At 35.0% G+C, this 21238-nt stretch overlaps 2 protein-coding genes across 7 annotated transcripts in view; one reads left to right on the forward strand and one right to left on the reverse strand.

Annotated features, from left to right (window-relative positions):
* The window catches only part of LOC126695991 (F-box/kelch-repeat protein At3g06240-like), a 64001-nt gene extending 57872 nt beyond the window's left edge, over window positions 1-6129 (forward strand). Inside the window, exons 1-3 of one of the 2 annotated variants that reach the window (XM_050392784.1) lie at window positions 3545-3881; window positions 4039-4145; window positions 4761-6129. In XM_050392784.1, the coding sequence (XP_050248741.1) occupies window positions 4960-5829 (870 nt within the window). In that variant the 5' untranslated portion in view covers window positions 3545-3881; window positions 4039-4145; window positions 4761-4959 and the 3' untranslated portion in view covers window positions 5830-6129. Of the gene's footprint in view, window positions 1-3544; window positions 3882-4038; window positions 4146-4646 lie in introns of those variants that run through there. The other variant, XM_050392783.1, reaches the window with a different exon arrangement.
* The window catches only part of LOC126695990 (probable sugar phosphate/phosphate translocator At1g06470), an 89963-nt gene that overhangs the window by 53095 nt on the left and 15630 nt on the right, over window positions 1-21238 (reverse strand). For 2 of the 5 annotated variants that reach the window (XM_050392778.1, XM_050392779.1), the window contains exons 9-13: window positions 17904-18088; window positions 17541-17627; window positions 15614-15708; window positions 13159-13308; window positions 11575-12195 (exon numbers count right to left, since the gene is read on the reverse strand). In XM_050392778.1, the coding sequence (XP_050248735.1) occupies window positions 13191-13308; window positions 15614-15708; window positions 17541-17627; window positions 17904-18088 (485 nt within the window). In that variant the 3' untranslated portion in view covers window positions 11575-12195; window positions 13159-13190. Of the gene's footprint in view, window positions 1-11574; window positions 12196-13158; window positions 13309-15613; window positions 15709-17540; window positions 17628-17903; window positions 18089-21238 lie in introns of those variants that run through there. The other 3 variants (XM_050392780.1, XM_050392782.1, XM_050392781.1) reach the window with 3 other exon arrangements.

The raw sequence follows: 21238 nt of genomic DNA on the forward strand, positions 1-21238 counted from the left end.
AAAACTAAAAAGGTTATCTAGTCTGGTCACAAATTATGCGACCAAATATATACAAGGTCCTTAAGGAAGAAACTATGATTAAAGCCCAACATTGTGATAAATTCTTTTTTCTTTTTTTTTTCCTTTTTTGATGAATTACTTATCCATCCCATTTTCTAAAGTCTTTTCAATCTCAAGGAATAAAAGACAAAACCAGATATAAATTATAATTGCTAGAATAGACTAGATTACCCTTTGCCTCCAGGCATGGCTTATGAAAGGTAAGCAAATTTTGACCGACAGTATCTTTATAAAATCTTAAAACAGAGTACTTAGTCTACCACGGAACACATGGAAAGCAGTGCTTCAATATTTAGCATGCAACACAACCATTGACTAGGTATAAGTAAAATACCAAACCAGTTTCATTAAACATATTACCCAAAATTGGAGCTGAATCCCACAAAACCTTATTCAAAAGATAAATTTCCTCTATAAAAATACCCTTGGCAACCTGTGTTGGACCACTATTTTTTTCTCTTTCTTTTTAAAGAAAATCACATTCCTTGATTTGGGAGTCACTTGACAGCTTCAGCATAAAGTAACCCCATATTAACAGAGGCAAGCATAACAGCTGGACAATAATTTCTAGAGTAAGAAAGTCCAGCTCAGACTATAGTTCCTTTCAAAACAAACAGGTCAGAGTAAACCCATTGAAAAATAAAACATGTTCATTCTATCTAAGTCGCTAATAAAAAGTTGAGCTTCAAATAGAGGCTTTTAAGTATTAACCCAGTTGATAGTAGGCAGGGTAACCCTAAATTCCCATAAACAGGACATGTCAATAATGCTTTAAAAACTTCAAATACCAGCTAGAATTCAACAAAATTTCCAAATTCACTAATGAAGACCAAATGCTTATTTTTCATAAAGATGCTAATACTAAGAGTGTGTTTGGATACCACTTATTTACTGAAAACTGAAAATACTGTAACAAAATAATTTTTAAATGTGTGAATAGTGCTGTGGGACCCAAATTTATATTGAAATTTGTGTTTGAATGACTTTTGTGGGCCCGTGAACGGTGCCATGGGACCCACATGATTTTAGCAAAACGCACAAATGTTGGCTTGGAATGCTTCCTAGACACACACATCCTATCCAATTTTTTTTTAAAAAAAATAATAATCTATATTTATATAATGTATATTAAGAGAATTCAGAAAATTAGTTATTACTTTAAATGAATGGGTTTTGGACCTTGAACAATCCATTCAAGTCCCGCGTAATTGAATTCATTACTTGTGAAACCTAAATTGACTAAATATAAATCAAAGCTTAGGTTATTTATTTATTTAATCCCTTTAGCCTTATTGTCATCATTACACAAAGCACACCTCAATCTATTAGAGCATCTCAATCCAATAGGTTTTCTAAAATCAATTTTGGAGAGTAAACACACAAAAAACAGCCTCTCTAACTCTAAAGTCTTTTTTAGAGTTGCTACAAGAGCTCTCGTGAAGAAGAGAGCACTGTAGTAATTACTGTAGCAACTCTAAACATTATTATTCCCTAAATAATCACCCAGTTGAATAAAAAATGATTTTTTCCCCTTTCCTCCATTTCTCTTTTTCCTCACTCTCTTTCTCTCTTCTTTATCTCAACGGCTACAAAACGCAGAATACAATCCAAACACAAAAACAATTTTTCTCATAAACCAAATGAAATCAGAACAATAAAAAGGAAAAAAAAAAAAAAAAAAAAAAAAAAAAAAGAGGGAGACCCATCTGGTTTTTGTTCTCCATCGGCTTTCTCTCTCAAATGAAATTTTTCATATTATGAACTTTGGTCTGTGATGGTCTGTGGAGTTATAAATTATGCAAGAGGTATGTGGTGAGAAATTAACCATGTACTGTCACGAGTACAAGAAGTAGAAAAACAAGAATAAAAGTGAAGTGTTTTGGAGTTGTTAGGACATATGTGATTCACTTGTTAGAAACATATGTCACTATTTTATGTGACTAATCCTTTGACAAAACGCATTTTACTTGTATTTGGATAGATCTAGGATGTGGTTAATATTTCAAGAAACCTTGTTTCAAGATCAAGTGTTAAAACCATGCAAGTCCGTCCAAAATTCAAGTGCAAAAAGTGTTGTTCATTAAAGCTCGACAACTAGCCATCTATCGAGCCTTGAAGAGCCGTTGAAGCCCGTAGCTTGATAGTAGCTTGACAAATAGGTATCTGTCGAGGTTTATGAAAAACAGAATTTTAGTTCTGTTTTGACTCCAATCCGTGATTGTATGTTTGAGTTTTCTTTTCTCACAACCTTAAACATATAAAATGATTATTTTAAGGACCGTCAAAGGTGGAACAAGTTGCACAAGTGTGGAACAAGTTGCACAAGTGTTGAGCAAAATTTGTTCAAGCAAAGTTTATTCAAGCAAATTGTGACCGGAGACAAAATTTGTCCTAGTTCATCTTTCTTGTGAAGAAGCTGTTGTGTTTGTGCACTGTAGGGTTTTGTAACCAAGGAGCTTCTCGATCTTCATCGTCTAGATGAACTAAAGAACTTTGCAACCAACAACCTTCTCTAGTTGGTGATTGGAGTCACGTACTGGGATCCGCGCAATTAGTTAGTCACGTACTGGGAGCCGTGCATTACAAGGAGAGATTGTCACTACAGAACAAGTCCAATTGGGTATTGGGGTAAGGGTTCAACTGTAGGTTGGTATAAGGTACTGAGATTCCTTTACTTGTAACTGCTTATTGTGATAACAGTGGATTCCTAGAAATGGTGACCTTAAAATCACTCGATGGGGTTTTTGCTGTGTTGGTTTTCCCCATTCGTAAACAAATCACTGTGTCAATTTATTTTCCGCTGCATACTTAGTTTATTGGTGATTGTTTGTACTACCATGCATTTGCATGTTAATCTGATTAATTAATAAACTTGGCTAATTAATCAATTAATTCATCACAAGGGGTTAATTCGTTTTTGGCCTATCAGGAGTGAAGTAGAAAAATAAAAACAAAAGTGAAAAAGTTGAAGATAAAGAGGAGAGTGGGTATTAGTGTGTGGAGGAGAAAAAAGAAGAAGAAACAACGTATGGATGAAAAATAAAACAAAGAAAAAGAAATCAAAATTGAGAAATGTTACCACAATATTTTCACAATAAATTTTAAGTGATTGATTGTTATTAGCTAATATTGGTGAGTAAAAAAATAATTTCAGTAGTGAATTCAAATTAAAACTAGTAACAACTTACAACATATAATTCTTTCGTCAAATTATTATAAAAATATTATAAACTTAACACTTCTCATTAAAATGAGATGATCTTATAGTTCAGTATATCATCGTAACAAGTGGTCACTGATATTTGTTAAAAAACATTATTGAAAAATTTAAAAATATTACTGTTGGAAGGTTAAAAAATATAGAATGAAGATTAAAAAAGATTAAAAAAATAATAAAGAAATAATATTTTAATAACATAGAAAAAAGATAAAATATTTGATAGAAGGTGTATATGAAAAAGAAAATAAGGAAATCATAAAAGTTACTGTTAATTAGAGAGACCGGAGCAGATACTCTTTGCAAGAGAAGGTGAAAGTTTAGAGATAGAGAGAGAATTTTGACGCAGAGAAAGTTTAGGAGTCTGGACTGATTTTCTAGAGAGAGAAGATGAGTTCATTTGAAAAAGTCAAAGTTTTCATTTGCGGGAGGGGGAGGGGGATAGAGAGAGATAGAGATTTCAAGTTTATTATTAAGGAAAAGTAAAAGATTTGAGCTGAATTTTTGGTCTGATTGGTTTATGGTTTGAAATGAGTGCAGAGTTCGGGAAAATCATTGGTGTTGGAGAGTATTGTAGGGCTTGACTTTCTTCCAAGAGGATCAGGTTAGTTCTTTTATGGATTCTCATTCGTGTTTCAAAAAAAAAAAAAAATAATAATAATCGTTTATACATATATATTTTTTTAATTTTCTTTTTCTTTTTTGTTATTTTGCTAATTGTGATGAATTTGTGGTATTTGGACTTGCTTTGACTGTTGCAGGGATTGGCACAGGCGGCCTTTGGTGTTGCAGCTTCACAAGACGGATGAAGGAACGCAAGAGTATGTCGACTTCCTTCACATCCTGAGGAGGAAATTCTCTGATTTTGGTATGTGATCTTTTTCCTCTTTTTGTGAATTACTTGTTTCACATGTGCGATGTCGATTTCAGTTTTGTAAAAATAAGCCGTAGTTGCTCGAAATAAGCTACAAATGGTTCTGTTTTAACTCTTAGCTCCAAGGAGGCAGTGTTACATAATGAATACATAATTGGGCCATAACTATGTTCCATATTATGCGAGAGATAATGTAAGAATATGGATGAGACATAGTAGATAGTTATAGATTAAACTTTTGAAGACATAATTGGGCCTCCATTTACTTACACAATAGTTGGACTCGGCCGGGTCCACTCTATGATAAAAAGGGTAAGTCGTACTGCAAATAAAAATATCAATGGCCGACCCAACGGACTAGCCGACTAGGGAGGGAGTAAAGGAGTGTCTTACTATATATACGGAGTAAAAGGTAGTAGGGATTTCAAAATTAGAGTTTTCAATGACTCAGTCGATAATGTCGAATTCGAGTGCGAAGTGGAGGTGGGGGCGGAGATGGAGAAGTTGCAGATTAAGGTTAAGCTCCAATAATAATTTACCTTCATTACCGGAAGAGTTGTTGGAAGAGATCCTGGTAAGGCTTCCAGTTAAATCGCTATTACGTTTCAGGTGCGTTCAAAAGTCATGGTCTACTCTTGTCCAAAACCCAACTTTCATTGCCAAACACCTCCGCCACCATCAAACCAAAACAAAAAATCCAAGTATTTTGGTCGAGGGCCTCGACAAAATTGAGGATCTTCAATACCTCCTGCAATCTCATCCTGATGAAGGAGGAGGAGTCCGCGTTTTGGACTTCAAGGGGGACAGCATGGGTCGCTTGCTCACAGTTTATACCAAGATGTTTGCTTGCATCAACGGCATTATTTGCATTGCTGGTATATTGAGAGGCCACTATGGCTTTATCTTATGGAATCCAGCTATCAGAAAAGGTAAAATTATTCCCTATACCCAATCTCCTAATTGTCCTCCTGATGCTCTATCAGGATTATATTTTGCATTTGGCTTTGATCAAAATTCTAATGACTACAAGGTGGTTCGAGTTGTCGAACATAAGAAGAAATCTGCGGAAAATTCAATCACACGCTACTGCAATGCTTTTTATGTTTACTCCCTAAGGGCTGAGTGCTGGACCCAAATATTTGGCACCCCTATTCATCATAACAACATTAAGCTGCATTCTTGTTGTAATGAAATATACTTTAATGGAGTTCATCATTGGATTGGTTTCCTCAACAGCGAACCCGGGGATAGTTATGATCATCACATAATTCTGTCCTTTGACATGAGCCATGAGGTTTTTCAAATTATAAGGTTTCCAGATATGTTTTTTCCAAATAAAACTCTTGCTGTATTCAATGATTGCCTTGCTTGTATTGTTTATGGTATCAATGAATACATCGATATATGGGTGATGCGTGAATATGGGGTCGAGGATTCTTGGACCAAACAACTTGTTGTAGGACACCTGTTAGGAATTCAGAGGCCACTACAACTTCTTGGGAATGAGGAGATTCTTCTGGTTGATGAAAATCAGACATTGGTCTTGTATAACATTGGTTCTCAAGAAATTAAGATTCTTCAACGCACGGGGTATCCAAAAATATTCATGCCAAGGCGAGCTATCGTTTATGTGGAGAGTCTTGTTTCATTCACTGGTGGAATTGTGTTTGAGAGTTAATTTTCCTGAGCTCCTAGTTTTTTATATCATTAAATAATTTTTCAGTAAGTTCTGTGTGGCTTAGAGAGGATGACATTGCATCTCATATGGATGGTGTTTTTGTTAATTTATTTAGAGTGAGTGCTAGTTAAGGGTTTGAGTAGGTTATTCTGCAATAACATCTCAGCTATTGTTAGCTTTGTTGTCTACTTGGTCCCGTGAAATTTACAAAGACTTGGTCACTTGAGGGTTTGTATCACTAGGCAATGTGACAAATTAAAATTTCATATATATTGATGGAAACCATATTTATTGGAGGTAGATGACTCTACTGCTAGTTTTTGTGAAATTGTTCATGTTCTTTATTTTTTTTACATACAAATTTAGATGGATAGGTTTTCATGTTCTGTTATTCATCGTGATGTGCTTCTTTTAGCCAAGCCACAGGTTTATGTTTTGTTCAACCTTGTTTCCATGTGTTGTTGCAGCTGTTGGAGTTTTTTGTATTTAGGCGGGAGATTCACCTAATAAATTTTGTGGATATATATATACCAAGAGCATTCTACCACTTTCATGACATTAGTTTTTTCTTCTTCTTAATCCTCTTAACATGATCTCCTTATTATCCTTGTCCATTGCACTCCCAAAACTCCAAAACATGAGGCATTGAAACACTATTACAGGTTGTCCATTGCTCCCAAGACTTCAAATAAGAAATAACCCACTGCTTTCCTTCCTTTCCGTTCTCTTCTTTCTCCTTGGAATTTTATTCCAAACACAAACAACATTTTAGACAATGTCGTATTCTGGAATTTATATTTTAAACTGGCCAACCTACTCTTAGTGTGATCATATCTTTGGGAGTTGTCACCATAGGTTTACTCCAAACGCTTGGCAGCAACTTTAGTGCTGTCAATTAGAATCCCTTCAAAAACTGTGCCAAATCCACCTTCACCAAGCTTCTTCTTGTAATAGAATATCTTGTGGGCATTCCTGGTACATAATCTAAATCATACTCCTCAACTTCATCAAAATCTTTGCTCTTCCAATATGAAAAAACCAAGATCAAAATTAAGGAGAACAGACCAAACAAAGATGCAATTGATCCCAATACTATTACAATCCCATTTCTGTTTTTTGCCTGCTCTGCACTTGGGACATTCTGCACCTTGATGTATGCTGTATACCCATAATAATCACTAATATTGAACATCGTTATCACATTTATAAGTGGAAAAACTTGGGATTTTAAAGAGCAAGCCCCGAAAGAGTAATTTCAATAAGGTTTTTGTAAGAAAATAGCAGCTTTGCAGGAACAATTTTTTAAGCATGCTTGTTTGCAAAACTCTAAATTTACGTTTTGGAGTTCTGCAGCTTCTGTTATTTCAGTAAAGTAAGTATAGTTCTCAAGCTCCAAAAATTGCCAATTTGGGGGAGATTCACAAGAGGGGGAGTAACTAAGGAGCATCCATTGTCAAGCTCCCTGTCTTTCACTTGCTTAAAATAGTCTGTCCCATTTTCGGGTACAGGACAGCTATACTGCCCATTTGTATAAATTCCTTAAGTACTGCAAACCATAGGGTAACCACATATATCTGTGTTGAGAAGATCAGCCACTTCCACTGGAGATCATCTTGGTTCCACTCATACAATCTCTAGTGTCCACTGTCCATCAGGCCCAAATCTCATGTACTGCAATGATAATGCTGATGGAATTTTAAATTGATTACTATTTGGATGTGATTCTGCAGGATCTGTGAAGAAAGCAAAGCTTCCATTCTGAAATTGAATATAGCTTGTATTAGGTAAATTGAAAGAAAAATATTGTTCCGAAGCATTAGACTCTATGAAAGCGAACAACCCCTCCCCAGAGAGGTAAAGCGAAAACAATCTGATATTTTGCTGGAACAGTAGAGGTGAGTCTCTGCCCTACCATCAATTTTTGCCCAGGAAGCAGCGAGTCAGTTGGGTGATCGAAAGACTGCCAAATTGTTTTGTTATTTTGATTCAAGAGCATGATGTTACCCATGTCAGATAAGTACAGGCCAACAACTGACTTTGTGCCAATGTTTGTGTACCTCACTGTAGTTCAATTAGCATCTTCATCTTGTAACACCAAACCTCTTTCTGAACTGAGCCGCAGAGTCGCATTAATGCTAATCGGATTCTTCTGGTTAGCAGACCATACTACTTGTGGAGCAACATCCTTATGAATGTTGCCGTCAATATAAATAAATAACAAAAATGGCAAAGAGATAGCCGTTGCATATTTCATTACAAACGAAGCCACAAGCAAATACTGGGCCCGAGAATCCACAGTTAAGGATGATTCTCACAGTTGATCAGTCGCTGAATTGGACAGAAACAGGAGTGGAGAGAGTGTTGGTCCATGAAGTATAGGGGTTTGCATTAAGATAACTGTGTGGTGGCCAAAAAACCGGCGAGTCGATTGGGTGATAAAAAGAACACCAAATTGTGGCATTATTTTTGTCCAAGAGCACGAGGTTACCCGTGTTGGTTAAATTTAGGCCAGCCACAGATTTGTTGACCAAGCTGTAGTTCCGTCAGAATCTCTTAACCAAACCACTTTCTGAATAGTTCTCATTCAACTATTAAGCTCTCCTAACACTTCGGATATACCAGTAGAAGGGAATATATCACTATTTTATAATTAGGTGTAATATATAAACAGCAACAATTGTTTCAAATTTTGTCTATTCTTTTTTAAAGAATTTTACAATTATTTTTTATCTTTATTCTCATACAAATATAATTTTAGGGTGTTTGATTGATTTTTTTAGATGAACTATATTCTTCTAACTTCTATTGTGGTTTATTGTATTTACCTAATAAACAACTAAATTTTATAAGTTTCAAATTTCTCATCTCTTAATGAATTGAAAGGAGATTATCATTATAATCAAAACTCATCACAAAATTACAATATTAACTTAGCCAAAATTAAAACGAAAACAACTTAATAAAAGATAGACTTTATAATAATTTATTACTTAAACAATTGGTAGGAACATTCAAATTCATAACTATGTAGATTATGTTTTGATATAAACTCAAATTGATATTTCCAAAAAAGCTAATTATCAACCCAAATCAAAATCCAATCAAAGCTACAAGAGAGTAGAAAGAAGACTTTGTGATAGGGAATTAAAAAAACACAATACCAATACACATTTTAAAATAAAATAACTAAATTAAAGTTATAAGAAATGACCAAATTCCAGAGACAGAGAGTACTCAGAGTTCCTATATGGGAAAAAATAAATTAAACGGAAGAAATGATACTCAATCTATACAAAATAAAATAAGTAGAAAAGGAGTCAAAATATAAGATAAAATGATAAAGGACGTGTAACGGTAAAATAAAGAGTAGTGGAAACTGGAAAGATAAAGAAACAAAGGGAGGGATGGAAAAAGTGTAACAATAGGTGTAGACTAAAAGGGAAAAGAGGTTTTTTTTTTTTTTTAATGATGGAAAGAAAATGGTGATATGACCAATATAATTCAATAAAAGCGTAGTAAGTAACAAAAATAAATGTTACGCTTCAATTTTTAGATATTATATATTAGGATAAATTCCAATAAACTATCCTAAAGTTTGGGTTAATACCAACTAAGTCCAAAACTTTTAAAAAATGACCAACTTAGTCCTTGAAAGACAATTTAGTCCCTAACTCCATTTATCACCATTACTTTATTCACATTCTATTATCACTCCTCTTTCTTATCTCAGATTCAAACCCCTCTCTTCAATGTTGATGTCTTGGTACTTCATCTTGGCTTCAGCCCAAATCAAAGATGCAGCATTTGAGTGTAAACAGTAGAAAGCCAAGTGGGTCTATGGAGGAATTTCTTGGTGCCTTACTCACCAATTCTTGATTGTTTTGGCTGTCCGTGTCAATAATTGCACCTCCAATAAATTGATCAACAAGCATCTTTCAAGCATGGCCATATATCTACACAACAATGGTAGGATGATTAGCAAGCTAGATCGCAGACCCAGATCTCGACTCTAATGAATTCTTAATCTCAGTTTAACATATTTGTGTGCACAAGGAATTCTTTGAGCTTTGTCCAAGGCAATAAAATGCTGGAAAAACTTGTTACAAATCCACAAAATCAAGTCAATATAAGAATTAAAACTCACTAGCGTTCATTTGTTACAGATAAAAGAGTAGACAAGTAATATACAACACACCTTACCAGAAGCCATTAGATGATGAGTCTTTTATGAGCAAGAGAGAAGCAGAAGCCTCAAGCTCCAGCAATATTAAGAATGGCAATGGGTGTGTGCGGAAGGAGAGAATATAGTGAAGAGAGGGATTTGAGACAAGAAAGAGGGATGAGAAAAGAATGTGAGAATAAAGTAACGGTGATCAACGGAGTTAGGGACTAAAGTGTCTTTGAGGACCAAGTTGGTTATTTTTTAAGTCTTGAACTTAGTTAGTATTAGTCCAAACCTCAGGGTAGTTTATTGGAATTTACCCTATATATTATATAGATATAGATGTATAAAATTAACAAAACTGGTGTCATGGATAAGCGTTAGGAGTTATGCATATAACAATTAATTAGGAAGGTTATAGATTTACTTACTCTAGTTTATAAATACTCATTTAATGTACTTGTGGCAAGACAAATAAATTGAGTTGTAAATTGAGTTGCTCTTAGGTGCTTCCAAAATATTAAAGTGTTGGAGAGTTTCTCCTATCTTATCTCCAAACACTTGTGTGTGACTTTAAATTTTAAGAAGTGATATCAAAGACACAAGTTTGTGAAAAATAAGGTAATAATTGGAGTGCTTCCAATCCAATTTCCTGCTTACCAAAAATATATTTAGTCAATAAGTCAAAATTGATGAATTCATTATATCAAACAGGGATTATATAGTGTTTACCACTTAAAAGAGCATTTCAAAATATTTTCTACACCCTATTGCCAATGGCACCTATATGATTATTGGCCCATTATTGGGAAGCCCATGGGTCATAGGTTGGATAAAAGTCTTTCATCAAGCCCAGTCCATGATGCTCAGCTGAGAAAATTGTGAGTTGTTTCATTCTCAAGGTCTAATGTAGCTCGGGGCCTACTCTAGGGTACCTCGGTAACACCTTAGGGGAAGGTCGCCGTTGAGCAACATCCAGCATCTATTGCAAGTCCCAAGACTGATTCACATGTTTCCAAAGTGAGGCCCTTTTTTTGTCAGAATAATCCTGAAGGGCCCCACCTACACGAAAAATCATTGAAAGTGATCATTACTAACCCACTCAGGAAGCCTATATATAGTGGGAAAATGAAGGAGAAAGCGTTAAGACACTTGAGGGAAAGGAACCAACGAATTAGAGTAAGAAAGAAACCAAGAGCAAGCTTGCTCAGGAGGACCAATTAATTGCACTTTAGGTAATGACTTTCGCCCTTAGGAGCTTCCCATTGTAGGATATCCTTATACCCATAACAATAAATAGATTGTGAGCCTAGTTAATCGAGCTGTGCGCTCCACAGCACCAATTCCTTCGTAATATTATTTGTTTATAAGACTTCAAAATCAATATTTTTGGTGTTTAATGAATACCTTTCTTAGTAGATATGTAATACCAATTTGCTTCATGGTAACAAACTTTCCTTCTACATTTTTTTATTATAAATAATTCGATAGTTACAATAATGAAGGAGGAAAATGAATCCTGATTCTAACACATTAATCTAAATGAAAATTTGATGGTAAAGAAAACATGAGGACAAGCGATGGGCCTCAAACAAAAGCCACTTAACCTCTAGCTCCAACTTGCAAAGACAATGTATCCATTACGGATGATATTACAGTCAATGGTATTAAGAACATCATGTTAAAAATCAACACTTGAATATTTTATGAAAAACTTTTTCTTCCGGAATAAACCATACCTCATTGCAATTATTATTTACATCCAACAAAATGAAGCCGCCAACTAACATAATGAACAATTGGAGGAAAAAAAAAAAAAAAAAAAAGACATAAAATGGCACTCAATCTTGACAGCTTCCTGTTGCAATGTAAATCCTTTTATCTTGAGAAGAAGAAACATAATGCCAAAAGCTGAACCAGCAACAATCTTTGACATCCAGATGAATATTTTCTAACGCGGCATAAGTATTGCTATTAACTGGAAGCTCAAGGAAACTTGCCATTCAAAATCTGTTGATTGCATGTAGGCAGTTGACGTTGACAAATTGTTAACTTGACTCCTATTAGTGCAGGACATCCAATCTCTTTACCACCAACCCAAAAGAGGAAGTACAGACTACAAGATCCAAAGCTCGAAGAACATAGGATTTCATATATACTGTGAAGCTGAAACTAACTAAACTGGTGTTTCATACAAGCTTCACCTGAAAGAGAGCATGAGTATCAACTTTCCCTGTGTAAATTTACCACATTTATGATGTCTAGTTGTGTCAACGACATAGCAATACCCTATCAATATGCAAGATTGCAAGTAAAATACGAAGTAGAGCCCATTATGTCATTTTTGCTTAGAAATCATTACATGATTTTCTGTAAGGTAGAATAATAACCAATACTCGAAGATGAAATATGATCCATGTCCACACACAACATTCAACAATATGCATTAAAAAGCATTATTTTCTTTTTTGATGCTCAGCCGTCAAAATCAAACATAGGTGATGACCACACTCATGCACTCGGATATTGAACCCAGGTTTGTGGTACGCCTCACATCCAACAAACCCTACCACCAAAACTGTGGGAATCTTTAATATGATTTGATATATCCTACTAACAGTAGATAATGAAACGATTAAAAGATTTAACAATAATTTCAGCTATGCTAAGCATCACAGCCAGTGATGACTTCTGTACATCCTAATCATCCAAGACAAGGGTGTCAAACTTTGAACTATCAAGCAGATAACTATCAAAATCAAAACAAAGACTCTTTAACTAAATAGGACAGGTATCATAGGTTCAAAAAGATTGAATAAAAATAAACAAGATATATTAGAATATTCCTTAGAAAAGTTCCTCCATTTGTACACCTCTCCAGAACAGGATTAGATTCGCCCACAGCTAAAGCACAATGATTTTCAGATTATATTTGACAAAAACAAGTAAAGGTAGGAACAGCTAGAAGTTTAAAGTACAATGTTTCCAGATCCATTTTTGTGAGAAGGTTACAAGTGAAAGAATAAATTTAAAACCATCATTATCAACTTGGTGAATTTGGCGCCACGTACTCGATCCATAAGCAATTAGAAGCTAAATGGAAATGAAACATACATGGACAAATTTGCAATGAAAATCATTTAACAAGAATATAGTGAGCGGCTTACTTCGAATACAAGCAATGTGATTGCTAAGGCTCTCAAGCACCATCATCATGTTCATCCTCCTCAATAATCACATACTTGGCAGAAACATTTGTAGTGAGTGGTCCCACACTGTCATCTTCACTGTTTTCACCCTTCTTCAGCTTTTGGTATCTAATAAATAAAGAACATAAATTGATCAACAAAGAAGCAGACAAGGATGGATAAGCTAGAATAAAAGGCATGTGATAAGTTCTCATGCTCTAGACATTTTAATTTTCTTCAATAAAAATTAATGATAAAGTTCAGCTCTTCCTACATTTTACAACCTATGGGATTATGTCTGTAAATGCTTAGATTTAGATAACGACCAAACATACAGAAACAAAAGTCCACAAGTGAAGAGCCAACATTTTACAATTGGCTGGCCAAAGCAGAATTTATCACTCCAATCAGAGTGCCACTCATGACTCCACGAGTGCATAGTACTGTGGGATTTGGATTCTTCTATCACTGGCATAAAAATATTTTAAATGTTAAATCCTATAACAAAACTAGTGTTTGATAACATTTTTTTTTTAATTAAATGGCAAGTTACGCATGTACCCAAGGAGTCTTGAACAAACAATTGAGAGCTCAAGATTCAGGCTTGCTGTGTCAACTTATCAATAACATGGTATCTCCCAAATGACATACCAATCGAACATTTCACTTTTAAATATGCTACCACTAACTACTCAGATACAGCTCTCTTGAATAAAGTTTCAACTACTATAATGGAAGAAATATTGCACAGTACATTCTGAAGAAATATTAGGGGCACTCATAAAAGCCCTGCAAATTCATAAGAGTTTCAGAAGCTGTGACAAGCCTCATATTGAAAAGATATCACATCCCAAAGATAGAGTAAGTTTTATTAGAAGAGTGCAACAACTAGAGCATCCTGGTGCACACCTAAGAACATAGCATCCTTTTAGAAACACTTGGGTGGTGGGCTCAATGGACTTAAAAGGATGTGCAGTAATCACTTAGGTCCCAAGCTTAATCCACCACACTACCAATCCATGGGTTTTCAGGGTATCGCATGGATAGGGAGTGAAACAGTCTGCCTGAAAGCTAGTACACAATTCCTTATATTGGGGAAAAAATAAATAAAAACCACCCAATTAAGACAAAGGCCTTTTTTTTTTTTTTTTTTTTTTTTTTCAAGTTCTACCTAGAGTAAGCTTTTTCCTTTTTAAAATAACAATAATAATATAAAGCTTATGTCATAACATGAGAACCGTCATAACATGAAAAAAATGTGGAAGATTGACCGCAAAGATATGGGTTGATTCAACTCAGCGACAATTGAGTCATCCCAGAAGGAAGAATCAGGGTTGACAATGTGCAGCTGCGGCAACATATACAAGTTGATGTCTGCCTAAAGAATGAAAATGATAGTTTCAAGGTATTCAGCTCCTTAAGGTCTTATGAGAGGACCCTGTAGCCAGTGCTGACAAGAATGCTCAATCCCCTAAAAAGATTATAAAGACCTATATTTGATGAATAGGTGTTTGCTTGTTCTCAGGTCTTGAAAGATTCTGGAGATGGATTTGATAATTGCAGAAATATTGTGTAGAGGGAACTGGTTCATAAAGGTTTTATGTTTGCAGAAACACTAATAATTTCAGCCAAAGATGGTATTCGGCAATTTTAACCCAAAATGCTAACTCTATTCAAGCCTAAGCTTGTAGCACATGGTGATGCATGATTTCTCTCTTTTAAGAAAGAGAGATGCTACATTCACAACACATCATAGGTGGTTACTTGTTATTGGTTTGAACCTACTACTGAAATTATTTTTTTGCCCCACAAATAACAACCCATAACAACCTAACACTTAGAAGTGTACATAACAAAGTCAGGGGAGAGGCTGAATAGATAGACAAGGTGGTCCTAAACCTTACAACCTTCCCAAAATATTTCAGGCGACTATAATTTAGCTCTCTCTCTCTCTCTCTATACACACACACACACACACACACACACACACACACACATTGAAATGCAAACATGAAATTTAAGCACAGCAATATGGTAAAGTACAAGCAAGACACTTTAGAAATAAACGCTTATAAAAACACAATCCCATTTCCAAATTTCCCAAGGCCACTAGGCATGTCAGAAAATGGAAATTCGAAGAATTTTTTTATTTATTTATAATTCCATAGTTGGAGAAGGGGGATTGAAACCTAAAAAACTCCATTGGAAACTCAAAGGATTTTATTACTATTACCCAACAAATTGGGCAAATTAACAACAATTTAATGTTGAAAATCCTAAATTCCAAGAATGAATAAAGAACAACAATGACAAAATGAACCAAGATAAAAATCTTGACAGTCTTTTGTAGATTATTAGTTTCATTTTGCGATATGAAAAGGGATTAAAAAAAACCTGAAATATTATGATATTTTGCTTGAAACTGAAGACTTACTTGTACCAATTGAATAAACTAACACCAATCATGATTGTGAAAAGGCCAGCACCTTTCAACCAGGTAAATTCATCATGGAAGTAGAAGACTGCAACCTGAATTGCACAAGATCAGAAAATAATGTCAAACAAATAGTACACAACAGCAGCTTCCAAACCAGCAGAGGAAATTCATCAATATCAAGCAAATTAACAATGAATTTAATGAAATGTTTTCAATTCAAATCCAAGGTTAGCAGGCCAATAAGTAGAGATTAATACCAGTGGAAAACATTAATTGCCATTCACAGGACCACATGACAGTAGTGCTTCATAATTTAAATAGCCGAGAATTGGCAATTACATATGTTTGGAAACAACAGGTTTTTTTTTTTTTTTTTTTTTAGTAGGAGTCAATGGAGACAGCATCTCAATATACAGAATCACTCAAAAAGTTTATGGAGAATAAGAAATTAATATATCTAATTAATGCACCAAGGAACTTCGAATTTCCTGTTTCCCTATTCATCCACTCTCTATCAAAAGTACTTGTTTCTTACATCAATAAAATAGTTCATTAAGCTTATAATAGATAGGAGAAAATGCTAGCCTTATAAATGAAATGATCAGAAGTTGCTCTTAAATACATTTACTAAACGCTTACATGCAGACAGAAAAGTCCCCACACCCTTTTGTTAACTTTCTAATTTTGGGAAAATATGAGTAATTGCACAACCTATCCCCTTACTGCTTCTATTCCCTAAGAGCTTGTTCTCTCTCTTCCCAAAATGCAGACACAAAATTGACACTGTAACCACATCTGCATCTTTCAGGAAACATGTCTCTTCTCCAGGCAAGGATTAGAAAAAGCACTTTGTTATCTACATCTGGAACCATCACCGTACTGTGTAGAATGTCAAAACTTATATTGTCCACCATGCAGATTGAAACATTTGGAAATATTTGTTCCCTTGGATACACAGTTCACAGATTATATCTTATAAACCATGCCTTCCCTAGCAGTCTTCTTTATCAACTTTTGGAGGAAAGGCCCAACTCTAACAGCCAAGCTTTCCAAAATCACATGGACATTTAAATGATAAGGTGAGTGAGGAGAGTGCAGAAACATTAGGTTAGATATGGACAATAATCAGGTGAGTGAGAAGGTGGGAAAGAGAGGAAATCAGAAGTGCTTTTGAAGATGTGACAGAACTCACTAAGTAAACATGGGTACATTGCTTATATACCAAACTGATAGGTTTGCTATAGCAGTGTCACGTGTATAAATCAGCTGTAAAAGGCACAAACTCCATCAAAGTTTTTCACTTTAGGATTTACAACTATTTCTAGCTCTGTTCCTTCAAATAGTCATATGCTTGAGAATACAGACAGATCAATGACTCAACATTGTTGATAAACACTTTATTTGATTGGTCTTGAGTATTGGGTCTTACAAATTGTAATACGTTAATAAATTTCATGGATTCACTTCTTTTTTGTGTATAAGTTTTTGTAATTCTTTAGGTTAATGGTCACCATCATGTGCCTGAAGTAATCTTTTCTTCTAAATTTTTTCTTACTTATTAAGAAAATAAAATAAAATAAAAAACCAAGCTCCACTTAGCAATTATGAAATCAATGATGAAAATTTATTACAAAAAATTGCCAGCATGCAATTATGTAGAAGGAAAGGTTACCCATTCCTAATTATAAAGAAAACCTTGCTAGCACATGCATTAATGAATTAGTAGTTGTTAACAAAGAGAAAATTAACAGCTGAATATCCTAAAAGAATGCGGAGTTGTGGACCAATTCAAAAACATATTTTGTGCATGGAAACAGAAATTTGCAACATGACAATGGGGAAGTCTAGACTGTTGGACAGAACCACAAATTTAGAGTTTGCACTAGGTCAATTTAACAAACAGACAAAAATGAGCAGTTCATACCACTATAGTGACAGCCTCCTTGACAACACCTGCTATTGTTACCGTGACAGCACTAGTTACTGAGACAAGAATGTATTCTGTCAATACCTGCAGCAACATGAACATCCTAAGTATTTATAAGCAATAACTCAAATTTATAGATATATGACTTAAAGGCATGCTAACTACAACAGCAACATGAGAAGTTAAACAACTGAACTGGACTACATTTAAGTTGAAGTCAGTTAAAATCCATCTCCATCACCCCCCAACCCACCCCCCACACCCCCCCCGCCCCCCCCAAAAAAAAAAAAAAGCAAAAAGGAAACCTAAAGAAAAAATTGTTTTTAAAAAAATAAAAAAAAGTTAAACCTAAATTCTTACCATAAAAAAGGCAAGTGTTCCACCAAAAAGCATCAACAAGCAACTTCGAGTGACATGCCATGGACTATTGAAGTAGTTGCTCCCTATGATTTCATGCCAAGGATCCAATATAAGAGAAAAAAAGGCAGTTGCCAATGCCATCACTGGAGTCACATAGCTCATCAAGGTAAGGGGATTTTTCAAACCTGAAACAATTAAATAGAACCATCTTAGGACAATTTCGGAAAACTGAACAGCAATTTTTTAACTCTAAATATCAAAATAAGACATAACAGCATTTATAATAACAGACTTGACCATCTTTAAGGGATTCATTGGTTAAAAAATATAGTGTTTTTCATATCTAGGGAAGAAAGAACAAAATTCTCTGAAATGTGACACAAATTTTTGTGCTAAGCCTTCCAGAACCAGAGAGTGTTTTTTCTTTTCCTCTTCTTAGTTAAGTTTGTGTGTGTGCATGTGGAGGGGGTGGCATATTTAGAATAATAGATTTTTTATTGTGACACACTCCATAGGTCTTGATTCTTGAACCCAAAACCTCACCCATACAAGTGAAGGAGTATTAACAACATTGGAGGGGTAATAAATATCAATGGTTAAACCATAAATAGAGGCAATTTTAAAATTTGGTGGGCTTCATAAACCCTTTCAAGCTTCTTTGAAGCTTTATCCCCATGCAAAGCATCTCACAACACATTCTCATGAATAACTTCTTGTTTTTTTGATAAGTAAGAAATATGTATATTCAAAAAACTGCTAAATGCAAAGTAGCACAAAGCATATCAAAGAGTACAAAAAAAGAGAGAAAAGCAAAAACATAAAAGAAGCACTAATTACAAATAAAGAGAGGGCTAAGGAATAAAGGGAGAGAATCACTAGATGTGAGTCCCCAAGCCCTAGACCAATCAAAAAGGGAGCCAAAAAAGAGAGCAAGCAGTTGATCATCGGATCTATCCAAGTCCTCAAAAGTATGCCGATTGCGTTCCCTCCAAATACACCACATCAAACACAACAGAACTAAATTCCAAATGTGAGATGAATGCTTCCCCAACCATTCCACCAACCAAATAGAAAATTTTTCACCAAACGTGTAGGAACCACGAAATCCCAAAAGTACTAAACACAAAGCTCCACAACCAATAAATCTTTCCACAATGTAACAACAAATGATCCACAACAACAACCCATAATGCACTAGTCAACGAAATCAAAGCCCCCAACCTGCAAGTTTATCTCGCATGAGAATCCTATCCCATGCAACTGTCCAAACAAAGAAAGAGATACGCTAGGGTGCCTTAACCTTCCAAATACCTTTCCATGGAAAAACAACGAAAGAACCATCTAACTTATGATAAAATGAACAGATATTAAAATCCCCGTTCTTTGTCAACTTCCATCTCATACGATCACCATCTATTGTTGAAGGTAAATTGGATGCCAAAAATCAAAAGAAATCATCCACCACATCCGCCTCCCAATCATTAGGACCCCGAATGAAACGAACATCCCAAGTTCTCCTATCCCACGCCCCTTGACATATCAAAGATAGTCTACAAAAGCCGCTTTGTTAGTAGCAATATTGTACAAGACTGGAAAAGCCAAATGGAGAGGAAGATCCCCACACCACTGATCTGTCCAAAATTTCACTCTATTCCCCACCCCAACTTTAAACTGGATGTTTTTGCTAAAAACATCCCAACCCATCCAAATACTTCTCCACAAACCACACCCACGAACACCCTTTCCTAGCTTGGAGGTTCCCCCCCCCCCCCCCCCTCCCCAAAAAATTCTTCCCCAAATTTCAAAACTACAACCCTCCTCCAAAGTCGAGTCTCCTTAACCCCGAAACGCCAAAGCCACTTTTCGAGTAGGGCATTATTGAAAGTGATCAATTTCCTAATTCCTAAACTACCATTGGCAATAGGCATACACACCTTATCCCATCCCAACAAATGTGTCTTAGAATCACCCCACAAAAAAATCCCTTTGCAACTTCTCAATTTTATTAGCCAGATATGTAGGAACAGTGAAAAGAGATAAAAAAAAAAAAAAAAAAAAAAAAAAAAAAGTAGGGATGCTAGATAACATACTTTTAAGCAAAGTCAATCTACCACCTTTCGACAAATACAGCTTCTTCCACCTAACTAACTTCCGTTCAATTTTTTCTAATATAGGGTTCCAAATAGAAAGAGACTTATGAGATGCCCTCATGAATAACTCCAACATTAACAATTAATATATCTCATCTCTACAAATACAACAAAGCCTCTATCCTTGAACTTTGGGATCAGCTATAAGGGTATGTTTGGTTGGGATGATTTTGAGGAGGATGGAAAAAAAAAAGTGGAAAATAGGAGAGAAAATGGATGGGAAGGGTGTTTGGTTGGGAGGGGGAGGGGGAGGGGGAAATTGGTGGGCCCCAGGTGTTTTCTCTCTGGGCCCACCAAAACTTAATCTCTCCAAAATGGAGAGAAAATTCAAGATAAAATGGGGAAGTGTGTTTTGGACAAAATTGTCATTCTCCCAACAACCAGCAACTAGCAATTTTTTTGCTTATTTTTTTTGTCCGTTTCTTCTATTATCATCGTTAGCTGGTCTTGGTTTTTTTTTTTTTTTTTTTTTCCACTTTTTTTTCTTTTTCTTCCTTTTACTTTTATCCGTTTCTTACATTCTTTTTTTATTTTTTATTTTTTTGGGCTCACATCTGTTTTGGATCCTTTGGCTCTTGGTCTTTCAAAAAGTAAAAAATAAAATTGAAGTGTCCCTACACAATTTTTTAATTAAAAAATGTATTACTTTTTGTTTTATTTAATAGGGACATTATTGTAAATTTATACCAACTTCATTTTCCATCTCTCTACTTTTTCATCCTCCCAAACAAACACATATGAAAGAAAACTAAATCTCTTTTATCCTCCCAATTTTCTATCCCTTTCCCATTTTCTATTCTCCCATTTTTCCACCCATCCAACCAAATGGACTCTAAAAGAATAACTAGGATCAAACACATATATTCTTCTTCACCAAACTTGATGACAGATTCTATGTATGGTATGTGTGGAAAGCTATATATGGTATAATCTTGGGCGTGAAGGTGAAGGAAATATTTAAAGAAGGAAATATTCAGAGAATGAAATTGAGTAATTAGAGATTATTTGATTTCCTATTTCTGCTATTGTATTCCTATTATAAGTTTAGGGTTTCTCTATTTAATCAGAGTTGTACATAGTGGAATAAGCAAGTAATAATACAATTATTTTATTCCTCTCTCCTCTAGTTATTTGTTTCTTTTGTTTCTTCATGGTATCAGAGCTTCTCTGGTCCTAAGGGAAGTA

This window comes from Quercus robur, chromosome 8 (assembly GCF_932294415.1).
Source record: "Quercus robur chromosome 8, dhQueRobu3.1, whole genome shotgun sequence".
Lineage (NCBI taxonomy): Eukaryota > Viridiplantae > Streptophyta > Magnoliopsida > Fagales > Fagaceae > Quercus > Quercus robur.